Raw genomic sequence first — 12,659 nt, 5'->3', positions numbered from 1 at the left:
CATGTTTTTTTTTTCTTCATTTTGCATCAAAACACACTTCTGCAAAGACAGTTGATACTGACCTTGGCTGATGCTTTTTTGTGAGAAACAGTCTTGTTGCCTATATTTGCCTGCCCTCTAGTGGAAAGTCTTTTAGTAAGCAAATCTATGTTTAAAGAAAATTTCTGTTGCTTAAGATTTGTCTTTGAGCTTCTGTTTCAAAAAATAGGGGATCTTCTGAATGGCTTCTGGTTGTGTTTTCTTTCCAATTTCTAATTAAATCTATTGTGTTTGCCTGCTAGCTAACTGTAAGTATTTTATTAAGCATGTAATTTACATAAAATTTAGTGCATTTGAGGGTGAATTTGTTTTTTTTATCCTATGTAGTGCCTTTGAAAGTTTGAACAGGGATTTAAAATTGTCTAAGTGTATTTTTTAATCTTTTCTCAGACCTCATATCTCTGATACAGTACTGATTTAAAATTGAGTCAAATTTTATAGGCCTAAAAACCTTCCATCTATTTATTACTGGGATATTTTTCTTGAAGTTGTGGGGATACTTAACTATTTTATTCTATCATAATGTAATTATTATTTCAAAATAAATTTTGATTTTTCTTTTTTTTTTTTTCAGCTACTTCACATGCATGAGATTTTCCTTGATTGTCACTACAACTGGGAACTCGTAATTTGGTGCATTTCTCTAACCCTTTTTCTCTTAAGATTTGTTACTCTTGGATCTGAAACAAGTAAAAAGTACAGCAATACCTCAATATTACTTACTGAGCAGGTGAGAATTTGTATAGACCTATGTTTTTATATCTAAACAACTCATTCATCTGGTAGGTCTCAGGCCTTGTAGACTTATTAAAATAGTTTGGATTAGGGAGTTAATTATGGGGAAGTGAAGCAACTTTGCAACCCAAAATTCAGTTTCTGAGATAAATGTTTGACTCTATCCCAACTTCTGTTTAAGTGAGTGGGCTTAGAGGTACCATCTCCTTTGATATAATTTAACATCTAACAGAATACAAACATAAAAAATCGTTTTTAAATACAAAAAAACCTCCTGTAATCTCAGTGTTGTCTGGGTGAGTAAAAGATTTGAAAACAAACTTAACCCTCTGTGAAGTGAGTTGCTGTTTCCAGTCCAATAGCTTAGGACTGCTAGGTTGCATGGATTATATATAGCCTCTTTTAGACTCCTTGAAAATCTTCTTTTTTAGTCATTTTTCAAGCTTGGGTTTGGGTCTATTTGTGTTTCTTCTCAGGAATGTTCTAGTTGATGTCTGTACTTCAAGCTTCCCTCTCTGCTCTGCCTGGCACTGCTGGTAGTTTTCCAAGCTAAACATGTTCAGTTAGTGTTAGGTTAGAAAGCAATCTCTTTTTTCTGAAGTTTCACATTGGTACAAAGCAACCCTTTCAGGGCAAGGTAAATAGGCAGTTCCAGAAACCTTCACAGGTTTCCTACAGAATATGTGTTAAAGTAGAATAAAATCTACCACACTGTGTGTCCCAAAGTCAGGGTGTGAGGCCTGTGACAGATGATACAAATGACTCATTCTGCCTTTACTGAAGATAAGGTTGGACACTCAGAAGCCTGACTGCCCCTCTGCCTTACCCTGAGTGAGATATTTTGCCCCAGTCTGAAACCTCTGAGTTCCTGAGCCTGGAGATTCTCCATTGTTCTCTTGGTCCTTGGAGTACAAATAGCTGAATGTCCCAGTGAGCTTTGTCTGCTGTTTCTGGAATGAAAATGGAGGGAAGTGTTCAGGATAAGGATTGGAAAAAATGCAGAGATCAAGGAGAGAGAGAGATTGTCAAGCCTTTGTTTTGCTTTCATAGGTTTCTATACCATGCCCTTCCTGGGAGTCAATGTTGGAACATTTAAACCTAGCATGGATATTGAAATAAACACTTCCTATATGTCATCAGAACTTAAAGAAGTATTATGTCATCAGACACTTATCTTTGCATTGAATGCAGCTTATCCTGTTACAAGTCTTTTTCCTCAAAAATGCCTGAGAGCTTTATGAAATGAAGACCAAAATAGAATTCACAGTAGTTTCTCAGAAAATTAAAAGGATACACTTCACCCTGGGTAGGACTCATTTTAGAGTGGTTTCACTTGCTAGAGCTGGGTACTACAGCATATTTACAGTGTTCTTGAGACAGACTCATGTAAGTCTAACATTTTGGCTTTTCAAGAAAGGTCAAGCCCAAAAAACTGACTGACACTCACCTTATCTAAAAAAGCACATCTGATCCGGTGTCCTGAAAAATGGCACACTACAGTTATTAGGCTTACTGAGAAGAGAACAAAGCTGAAAACAACAGAAAACTACAGTTAAAAAAAAAAAAAAAAAAAAAAAAAGAATTTTAACTTCCAGATACAATTTAAATGCTCCACAGATTTTCCACAGCTGGAAAAATCTACTTTTGCCAGCAAAGTTTCAGGCACTTTGTGCTTTATATTCAACCTATGAATTTCATTATTAGGAGTCATGATGGGAAACTAAAAGGGATTTTTTTGATTTTATGCTGTTTGGTTCTAATTTTTCAGGTCCTTCTGAAAGTGTTTTTAATTGGTCTTGTAAATCTGTGAGCAAAATAGAATGTCATTTTGCCAGTTTTGAATCTTAAAATAGGTGTGGTAGATGGCTGTGCATACACACTTCTCCTGATGCAAAGTTTGTTGTTGAAATTAAGGAAATCATAATAATTAATCATCTCTTGAAAGAGATTTGAATCTTCTTAGGGTTTTCAGAGTTGCTAATTAAAGCCTTTATTTTTTGTTTAGTCCTGCTTATAAATCTTGCATTGTTGAAATCAATAGTTTTATCTTTAAAGATTGGAATCTCTTTGGCTCTGAAAGCATAATTTTAATATAAAATGCAATGGTAATAGTTCAGGAGCTTAATATGCCTTGGAATATATTAGGCATAGATTTTGATTTTCAACATGTGTAAGAAACTTACTGTAGTCTTTTTAGGAAGATCTGATAATCTGTTACTTGTCTTAGATGTCTATGGCCCTTATTTCAATAACCGCCATACAGTGAGGTGGTTAAATATATCATAGCATCATATAGCATCACTTCCTTTCTGGTGTTAGGTGTCATCTGAAGGGCTACTTCAGCATGCTGCTAAATCGTTCATTTTTTATTTTGAAGGGTGTCATCCTAAAATAAAATGTTAGTGGCTTTTCAAGACATTTTTTCCTTTGATTTGCTTTGGTTGTGCAATAGAAAAGAAAAGAACTAGCCTTTCTCTGATCTAGGATATCAAAGATAGGTTGGTTGAGAATGAAAGCTGATGTTTCAAAATTGCTAAAAGGCCAACAGAGAGCTAATTTGAACTCTTAACTTTCTCAGAAATAATGACCTAAAAAGTCTGTATCACAGAAGTATTGAAATGTTCAATATGCTGTTCTCCTACAGCAATGAAGAGTTTAATGATTTTTCAAATATTTCAAGGCACTGGAAAGATTGATTTTGTGCACTCAGGGTGCTCATGAAGTACTAAATTACACTAGAATCTTTTAAAAGAAATTACACTTTAGCAGAGTTATGGTTTAGCATTTCATTCTGTTCAATAACTTTTGAGGATGTTAAGTCTTGTAAGGTCTGCCCACTCGTATAAAAATCTTCTGGGGATGAATTGTCAAACCTCAGGCAACCCTTGAATAACGAAAAGAAATTATGTAAACCTTATATAGTTGGTGGGTTTTTGTGCCTAATTTATGGATCAGACTGTACTTCAAAGTTGGTGCTATAATAATGTCAAATGTAATTTGTTATATCATAAAGCATTGTATTTTCCTATGGTGCTGAGCCAGTACTTGTTCTTAAATATTAAAAAGGAAACAAAAAGTTGGCTTGCTTGCAGAAATGTCAGTGCAGTTTTGTCATATGGTTGCTGAGTAATCACATTGTTGAAATATTAAATAGCTCCAAATTAATTCCTTTCAATTCTGAGTAGGTGGTGATACTTGTGTTTTTGTTTTAAATCAGATAAACTTGTACTTGAAAATGGAGAAAAAGCCTAATAAGAAGGAGGAACTGACACTAGTGAACAATGTTTTAAAGCTTGCTACTAAGTTATTGAAGGTAAGAATTAAAATGGTATTCTCATATTATAAAAAAAGAACTAGAGTAGATTGGTTAAAGAGTCATGTGTGTTACTTCTGCAGGCAGTAGGGTGTGCTTTGGTTTAAATTTGCCCTGTACCTCTTTCACAGGGATGCTGCTTGTTCATACACTGCAGTCTGTTATGTTGCTGTCATTGTGGATTTCAAATTATTATTATATCCAGTAAGTTTTATTCTTAGCTGTATATTAGCAGTGTGACAGAAGGTACTTCAGGGTGGTCAGGATGATGAATGCTTTAGCAATAAATGATGCAATTTTATTGTCTCTTTTGAGCGTATAAGAGGTGATTTAAGACCTTGTGGCCTCACTCTACCACACACTTAATTTGGGTCCCTTAGCCTGTTGATTCCCATGTGCCAGGCAGCAGCCCTTAAAATGAAGTTAAAACTCAGTTTAATTACCCAGCCAGGAGCTGAGATCAGAGTAATTCCTACCACCAGCACACCTCGAGCAAGGTGTGTGTTGGTCCCCCCTTCTAAAAAGATACACGGCACTTTCCATGAGAGGACTGACAGCGTCAGCAAGGCCTCAGAGCTGACAAAGCAACTGCTTGAGAGTTGTGCTGCAGCAATAAGGGGAGAGCCTGACTAAATCAGTGACTATCTCCTGGTGTAAGAATAAGGGTCTGCAAGGCTTTTAGGACCTGGCTGTGGAGCAAATGAAAGGAAGTGTTCTCAGTGCATCAGGTGGTCAAAAGACACTGGATGCAGAAAGGTTATCTGGGTTCAAGGAGAGACTGGACAAGAACAGACAAAGCCCAACAGGTTCAGGTTGTCATGTCATGGCTGAAGTGTTTGTGTGCTGTGGGAATGTGGGTAGGTTGGATGCTGATCAACTCTTGGTCTAAATTGCTTCCATTTTTTTCATGCACTTCTCAGTGTTTCAAAGAAATTGTTCATGTTTTCCTCTTGCCAAAAGTCTATCAACTCACAGCCTTTTCCAATGAAGAACTTGGCTTTTGTGGCACAAATCCCAGACCTGGGCCATCATTTAGTTACTGTGAGAACATACTGAAAAGTGAGATTTCCAAGCCACCTACTATAAGCTTTAAATAAATTCTTGGTAGTTGGTGATCAGCACAATTACGTACTTCATACCCACTAGCTAAGTGGGCTCAGGGTTTTTTAAATTTGATTTTGGGTGGTTTTGGTCTTTAAACTTTATAAAGACTAGATTCTGTTGAATATTCTTACTGTTTTCTTACTCGCAAAATGGTGAGATGAATCCAAAATCTAAAGACTTCCTAAAGTATCTAATACTGCTCAATACATATGTGAACAAAACCCCTTTTTTTGTCATTTTTGTTTTTTAATGATGCTGTTGTTTTGCTTTATTAGGAACTGGACAGTCCTTTTAGGTTATATGGGCTTACAATGAATCCACTGCTCTATAACATCACCCAAGTTGTCATCCTGTCAGCTGTTTCTGGTGTCATCAGTGACTTGCTTGGATTTAATCTAAAGGTAAATGCTTGAGAAGCATCCTTTTTTTCACCATGTTGTTATAGATGGAACACATATTGAAGCGTAGTTAATTCTTAACCAGGCTAACTAGAAGACTTATTGTTTGAAAACTGTTATTAAATTATTAAATGAAATCTATATCAGAAGAATAATGCTGTATTTGTCAGAGCAGCCCTTTAAACTTTGTTTTTCATTTTGTGGTTTCATAATTTTATTTAGGATGCTTAATTACAAGAATTCTTAGGCATAAATGTAGGGACACTTGAACACATAAATACAAGACCTTCCATAACATTTTTTCATATCCCAGATTTAATTTCTCTCTTGAACTCCTCACTGTTGACTCTGTAGCTCTTTAAGGGAGGCAGACGGAGCAGGCTACCCTTGCCTTGCAGTGCAGTGAAGTATTGCAGCAGGAATAGTATTGCTGTGACCAGTCCTTCAGTGTTGGTTTGTCACTGCTGAAGGACTGTCCCCTTAGATCCTTCTCTCTGGCCTACCCTGAACTGGAAACTATTTCAAGATTCAGGTTGTGAGGCATAAGCTTGTAGTTGTCACAAAGCCCTTTACTGGCCATTAAGTTTGCTTACATCTTCTAACTTCTCTTGTTAGAAGTAAGTGGATGCAAGATCTATTTTACTGTCATTAGAATATGTAGCAAATGCAGTAAGAAAAAACGTGGTGGTATTGCAGTTCTGGTAAACAGAAATAATTTGAGAAATAAGTTGATGTACTGCTCTAATTTTTTCAGCTCTGGAAGATCAAATCTTGATGGTATAGAAAGAAGATGAAATAACACAGTGTTACAGAAAAGCTCATTGATGGACAAAACTGCCTCACAGCAGCCACTGAATCTGAATTTCAGAAGCTACAACCTCTTCAAGGAAGTCATTTGGAAAACGGAAGTGTTTACATCTGTCTTGTGCAATCTTTGTATTTATTTCATCTTCTGACTGGTTTATGTTTGTTTTAGTTGACATTTATGTTTTATTTTTCAAATTATTTGCTTAGTTTTGGAAAGGGTCCTATTTAGGAAAGGTCAAAAACTGTGTGTCTGAGAGTTTGAAATCCTGAAATTCCATTACACTAAATTGCTCTATCTGTTAAAGCTAAGCCAATGCTGGACATTTTTAGTTATCAGTAACACTATATGGAAGTCGTTTGATTTTTGATAGTGTGGTAAAATTGCATAGAGTATTTCATTTGCACCAGTCATTTATGAGGGCAGTGTCAATAGATGCTTGGTTGCAATAGAAGAGTAAGGCATATTCAAAAAATACTGACTGTACAGTATGACAGGTAGCAAAAATGTTTTATATTGCTATTAGAAACAAATGGGAATTTCTAATATTTTGCGTAATTCCAGGATCTAAACTCACATAGGCTGCAGTTTAAATATCCTGGGATATTAAAAAGGTATTATATAAGAGGTCAACAAGTGTTCTTTGATAACACACTTATTAGAGCAATAATTGTAAATGGTTACCATGCTGTATGATATTTTGATAAAAACTAAATATTGTATTTATTTGAAATACTGGGCTGTTCTGCACAGCTCTGACTGTGCATGTGCACTTTTTATTGTTACTTTTAATGAGAAACTTTATACATATAAATGTATATTAATTGGGATATATTATGGTGAACTATGGAGCAGTATGTATTATATATGTTGAAGTTGAATATTTAAACAAGCAGATTATTTACTGGTGAAAGGAATGCTTTGAATGACTGAGCAAAAGATAGATAGATGCTCTCCTCTTGTACACTATAGTATATGCCATTCATACCACATTGAAGTTTAAGAACAATTAAACACAAAGAACAAGTTGCTCTGGTGAGCAGCAGAACTACAAAGCCTGGTATTTGGCAGGTTTGTGTCTTGAAATAACTCCCATTCCTCCCCAGCTGGTGTCATTCCCATGTGCTTTCTGCTGGGGTTTCCAACATCTCTCCCTCTGCCTCCCACAAGGACCAGTCATATTGACTCGTGGTTCTTCAATGTGACAAAAATGTGTCCATCCCTGTGGAATTAAGTGACTTGTAACAAACTTTCCTTCTATGAATTATTTTGGGAGGATTAATACCACCAGGCACAAGTATTCTTATATTTTATGTTTCTAAAATACTGGCTTCGTACTGAAAAATGACAAATAATTGTTGACAAGAGTCTGGATATTGCCCTATGTTTGCTAATCTTAAGAATCTTGAAAGATTGGAAGTATTGAGTCTTAAACTTATGTGGTATAAAAATATTTTTATATATAAAGCAACACAAACAAGCATTTTGTATTTTATTTGCCTCTGTACTAATGTTTAATAATGACCAAAGTGCATTCTGGTTTTTGGAAGAATGTATTACTGGAGCTTTAAGAACATACTATATTTAGTTTCTCATGTGAAAACTTAAGCTGCCTCTGATCTGTTTCTCCTTTCTCTGTTGTTTGACGTTGCGATTGTTTTTAAAAATTAAGTACATTTTATACACAGTTTTTTCCAAATTATGGTACAGACCTACACAGAACTTAATTTTGCACAAAATATATTGAAAATAAAAAAAAACAGTGGGAGTTCTATGGGTGATAAAAGATAAGGCTGTTGCTTTTTACAGCCTGTCCTTATTACAAAACCATTCTTTATTCTAGAGTGGAATTATTTTTTAGAAATGTGAAATAGTGACTTTATGGCTTTCATTACTTTAAAAAAAAAAAGGTGAGAGAAAACACTGCAGTTTGGGTTGAAGGTGAAATTAGTTTAACCATGTATACCTCAGCAACTCGCACTGTGCAGTTTGTTGCACTAACAAATGGCGGCTTGGGAAAGTAAAACATTTGTGAAATGAAATTAAAAATAATAAAAACCTTTATTCTCTACCCTTAGGTATATTTGTTATGTTAAAAATGAGAGAGGTTTATTCTCCATCCCTCAATGTGGAAAGTCCAGTATAAGAATAGAGGCAAGTAGAAATATGGCAGATCTTGCGTGTTAACTGTTATTTTTTGCCACGTGTTTTGTAACTGAAAGTGTGATCAGGCTTGGAATAAAGCTTTCTATGGTTGATGGTTAAAAAAAAAAATGCAGTGAGCTATATCTTTTAGTAATGTCCAGCATATTTCTGTGTCTGCCTGTTTTGGTTTAAATCCATATTGTCTATCTAGATTAAAGCACTTTTGGGAAAGAAACCCGCACAAGGAATGCAAGTGATATGGAATATCATGTAGAACAACTCAAGTTAATATACAGGTGAAATGCAGAAAGGTGCTTTAATAATTTGATTAGTTCTCCATGTTACCATCTAGGAACAGGACATTTAAAACCCTTTGGGTAGGTATCAAATTTAGTAACTTAAAAAAGCTTCTCTGGATTATAGGCTTATTTTATTCCAGGTAATGCTCAAGGGTATTACTGGTTCAGATTTCAAGGGTCCATCTTTGGCATACAGCAGCAAACAGTAGTGAGAATTATCTTTTTTAAAGATGGTGGTAGTGGGCTGCTGCTGTTGTGTTTACTGGATACTTCAAACCCTAAGGCATCCAACTTGCTGTCGGGGGGGAAAGGAGGAAAAAGGTTGTTGGTGTTGTTGATCTGCCCACTGCTGCCTCCTTAGGTAGAATTTTGTTATGAGTTTCTCAATAGTGAATTTCACTCAGTAGGAATGTAAGAGAAGACTTTGAAGGAGGAATACATGATTCTTTATTCTCACAAAGCAATTATGTTTTTATTGCACGACTGCACTAAATACATCTGTGTTGGTGTAGGAGCTGGGGAAGAAAATCTTTTAGTAAGAAGTAGCAGCTGACAAAGTCATCTTTTCCAATGTAATTCTTGCAAGACAGCAGAGGAAGTCATCATGAGAAGGTGCCCATGTTGTTTGTTTTGTTAAAGAAACTCCCACAACAGTCATCACACAGCTCACCACTTTACTGTGGCTTTCCTCATGAATACTGCCTTTGTACCTTGTCAGTCTTAGGAAAAGAAATGAGTCTCAGCTGAGTTGTTAGGATCCTGCTTTGCTGGCACTTCCTTTTCCTGAAAATCACCACAGTCCTTGGTGATGGACAGAGCCTGCATGTGTCCTTTGAAGTCCCTGTAGGGGGGTGTTCAGACAGAACAATTCTGCTGGGCCTCAGGGAGTGACCACAAAACACCAGGAGATTTCTGCATTGCCAGAGTTCCTGACTGGGCTGATAGAGGTGTTTGTGGTAATACCTGTCTGCTCATTTTATCTGCTCCTTTTGCCTACTGCCTTCCTGAGTGAGCAAATAGATCCCACTCGTGACAGCAACTAAACAGCTGTCTTGGGATTGGGGAAGTGTCCAAGGCTGCCAAGGTCTGTTTGTGAGAGGAATAACTCAGGAGAAAAAGGGAGTGTGGTACCTCTGATACCTGGAACTGATGATCCACTTCTGGTGACAGTTCTACTGTCAGAGTTGGATATCTGCTTTATGAAATAATACTCCTGAGCCCAGCATTGCCTGGGGCTTGGAGATGAGATTTCCTCCTTACTGTCTCAAGCAGTCAATCACTGCTGGAGTCTGGCATGTCATGTACATTCTCTAGACACACAGGCAGCCTTCATGTGAAGCCTTTTCAATAGGAAAGGGACACCAAGATCTTCCCCATAGTGTGCTGCTACTTCCCCTGATAAGGACTGGGTCAGGACAGAACTTGTAATGGACAGTTTAGAGATAACAAATCAGAGGAGGCTGCAGCTGTAAGTCTTGTCCCTTGTTTCTTGGTCTTGCTGTGGATGGTCAGATTGCAGGCTGAAGGCTTTGTCAACCTGTGGCTGTAGATCACTGCAGCTTGCCCAAAGCATCTTGGGGAGGCTAAAGCATGTGGAGAGATTGGTTCTAAATGTAGAACCCCATATCCTGCATCTCAGAGCTGATCAGCTTCTGCCAGCAGGTGTCTGTCCTCTTTGATAATTTTGATCCTCAATTGCTATACCCCATGCAGTTTATTTGCATGGGCAACTGCAGTATTCTGGTGGATGCTGTGGAATGTAAGGTGATTGGTACAGGGGAGGTTCATGTGAAGGAGAATTTGTCAGCCTGCAGTACCAGGAGTTGGATCTGCTTCTCCAGCCCAGGAGCAGTGCCTTGCAGCGGGCTCTGCTCGGGGCTGGTGCAGAAGCACGCAGCTACTGCCACAGCAGCCAGGACACTTGGGCAGCTGGGCAGCACTTCAGCTGGTGTTATGACATGTTTAAGGCAGGTTGGGCTTGCTGGCAAAGATCACGTTTTAGTGCTGTCATGCCAAAGACACACCCGAGTTTTATCTATAAACAGGTAAGACCTTGGAGTTTACCTGGATGTTAATGTAGAAGCTCAGGTCAAATTGTAAGTCCCAGCTTGGTTTTGTCAGGGACAGTTTGCAGTGTGGCTATAGAAATAGATGGGAAAGGAGAAAGAAACTCATCTGGTTGATGCCATCTGGATTGTCTGTCAGGCTGCCATTTGAGAGCTTCCCACAGGTACCTTTGGTGCATCTTGGTCCTTTTGGAATGTCTGAATTATGAATGTGTAAAATATCTGTAGTGCATACTTCAGATTAGTCAGTTTAGATTAAGCGCTGGAGTCAGTATGTACTTCAATAAGTTACAAATAACTCTCCAAAAGTGTTATTAAATAAGATAAAATATTTTTTAAAGTTTATATTTTTACCTATTTCTTCCCACTCTTTAATCATTTTACGTTTGAATGGACACTTTGCCATCCTTAAACAAACTTTCAGAAATCTGAAGTTGCTGCAGATTTGGTTTTGTGATAAGAAGTCAATTCTCTGGGCTGTAAGCAATGCCATGTCTCCTGCTGTCAGTAAAGGAACTCTCTGGAGAGAGAAATCAAGAGAGATTTCCTTTCTGGCTCTTCAGAGATGAAGCTACAACATTCAGTATGGACACAAGCGCCTCTGATAAAATAAACAGCACTGATGGCTGGTCAGATTCAATTTTTCCAATACAAGCTTATATAAGTTCACGATCCAGAGTAGGAAATAAGGTCATGCTGCAGAAGGATTTGTCCATTTTATTTCTTTTTTTTTCCCTGTCTTTGATTAATCATTTCAAGGAAAGGAAAGCACATGCACTTCAGCGACAAGCTCCCAAAAATATTCCACTTCTTACTAATTTAATTTATTACTTCACTCTTTTGTTTAAGGATGACAATACAATGTCAATGTATTGCCTTCCTAAACACCCACTGACTTTTCACTTCCTGCCCTCATAAACAGCTCCTGCTTCTTGAGCATGGCCTTATTGGTAATGAAATTTGTCAGGAATTAGCTGGCTGCCTTCTGCCCATATCACAGTCCAAGCCTGAGTCTCTGGGTATGTGATTATGATCAAATGAAATCTTTTGCTTTTGCTCTGTCCCATGCATGTAAGTAAATGGGGGGTGAATTACCTGACTAATTGAAAATTGCAGTTAAACAAATGGAAGCTAACTGGAAGTTGGCACCAAGCCTTTGAGTTTGGGTGAAATAGTTGTTTGGAGCGCTCCATTATTTCATTAAATCGTCTCTACAGTAGTGCTGATTGGGGTCAAAGATAACCAGCCTAGGGATAAAGGTTTGACCTCAATGAAAAGTCACTCTCCAAACAGCTCTGCATGCTCTGCTTATTGTACCCAGGGCTGTGGTCTTCTACTTTGTGTAGGGTTCTTTGTCCTGAGATGTCTAAATTTTAGACGCCAAATTGACCCAGGGCTTCCTTGGCAGTCATTAGAAAGTCACATTTACCTTTAGAGGGGAATTAATTCAGTTGATCTTTGACCTTCATTTTAGTGATCCTCTGGGATATTTCTCTCTTGAGTGTAAAAGGAAAAGTGTGCGGGTAATTTAGAATCAGATGCAAAACTTCAAGCCTCTTAAATTAGGGCAGATAATCCAACTTTACTGTTTTGTTCTGTAGTGCAACTTTAACAGTCTTTGCAGCTGCGTAATTAGTTTGGCTGCCACTGGAAAGAAGACATTTGTTTTCTTCTTTCCTTTTAAAATTTTTTTAGTGTTATAAATAATCACAAGCCAATTCAAAATCCAAAGATTTATTTAGCAATTTCAAAAAT

At 37.3% G+C, this 12,659-nt stretch overlaps 1 protein-coding gene across 2 annotated transcripts in view; it reads left to right on the top strand.

Annotated features, from left to right (window-relative positions):
- The window catches only part of PHTF2 (putative homeodomain transcription factor 2), a 61,539-nt gene extending 53,074 nt beyond the window's left edge, over positions 1-8,465 (top strand). For both annotated transcript variants that reach the window (XM_066182815.1, XM_066182814.1), the window contains 4 exons: positions 614-769; positions 3,992-4,087; positions 5,467-5,592; positions 6,344-8,465. In XM_066182815.1, the coding sequence (XP_066038912.1) occupies positions 614-769; positions 3,992-4,087; positions 5,467-5,592; positions 6,344-6,364 (399 nt within the window). In that variant the 3' untranslated portion in view covers positions 6,365-8,465. The remainder of the gene's footprint in view (positions 1-613; positions 770-3,991; positions 4,088-5,466; positions 5,593-6,343) is intronic.
- The last annotated feature ends 4,194 nt before the right edge of the window (positions 8,466-12,659 follow it).

This window comes from Chamaea fasciata, unplaced genomic scaffold, assembly GCF_029207755.1.
Source record: "Chamaea fasciata isolate MVZ Bird 193981 ecotype frontalis unplaced genomic scaffold, bChaFas1.0.hap1 SCAF_5, whole genome shotgun sequence".
NCBI classification, from domain to species: Eukaryota; Metazoa; Chordata; class Aves; order Passeriformes; family Sylviidae; genus Chamaea; species Chamaea fasciata.
This window is presented reverse-complemented; position numbering and strand designations above follow the sequence as displayed.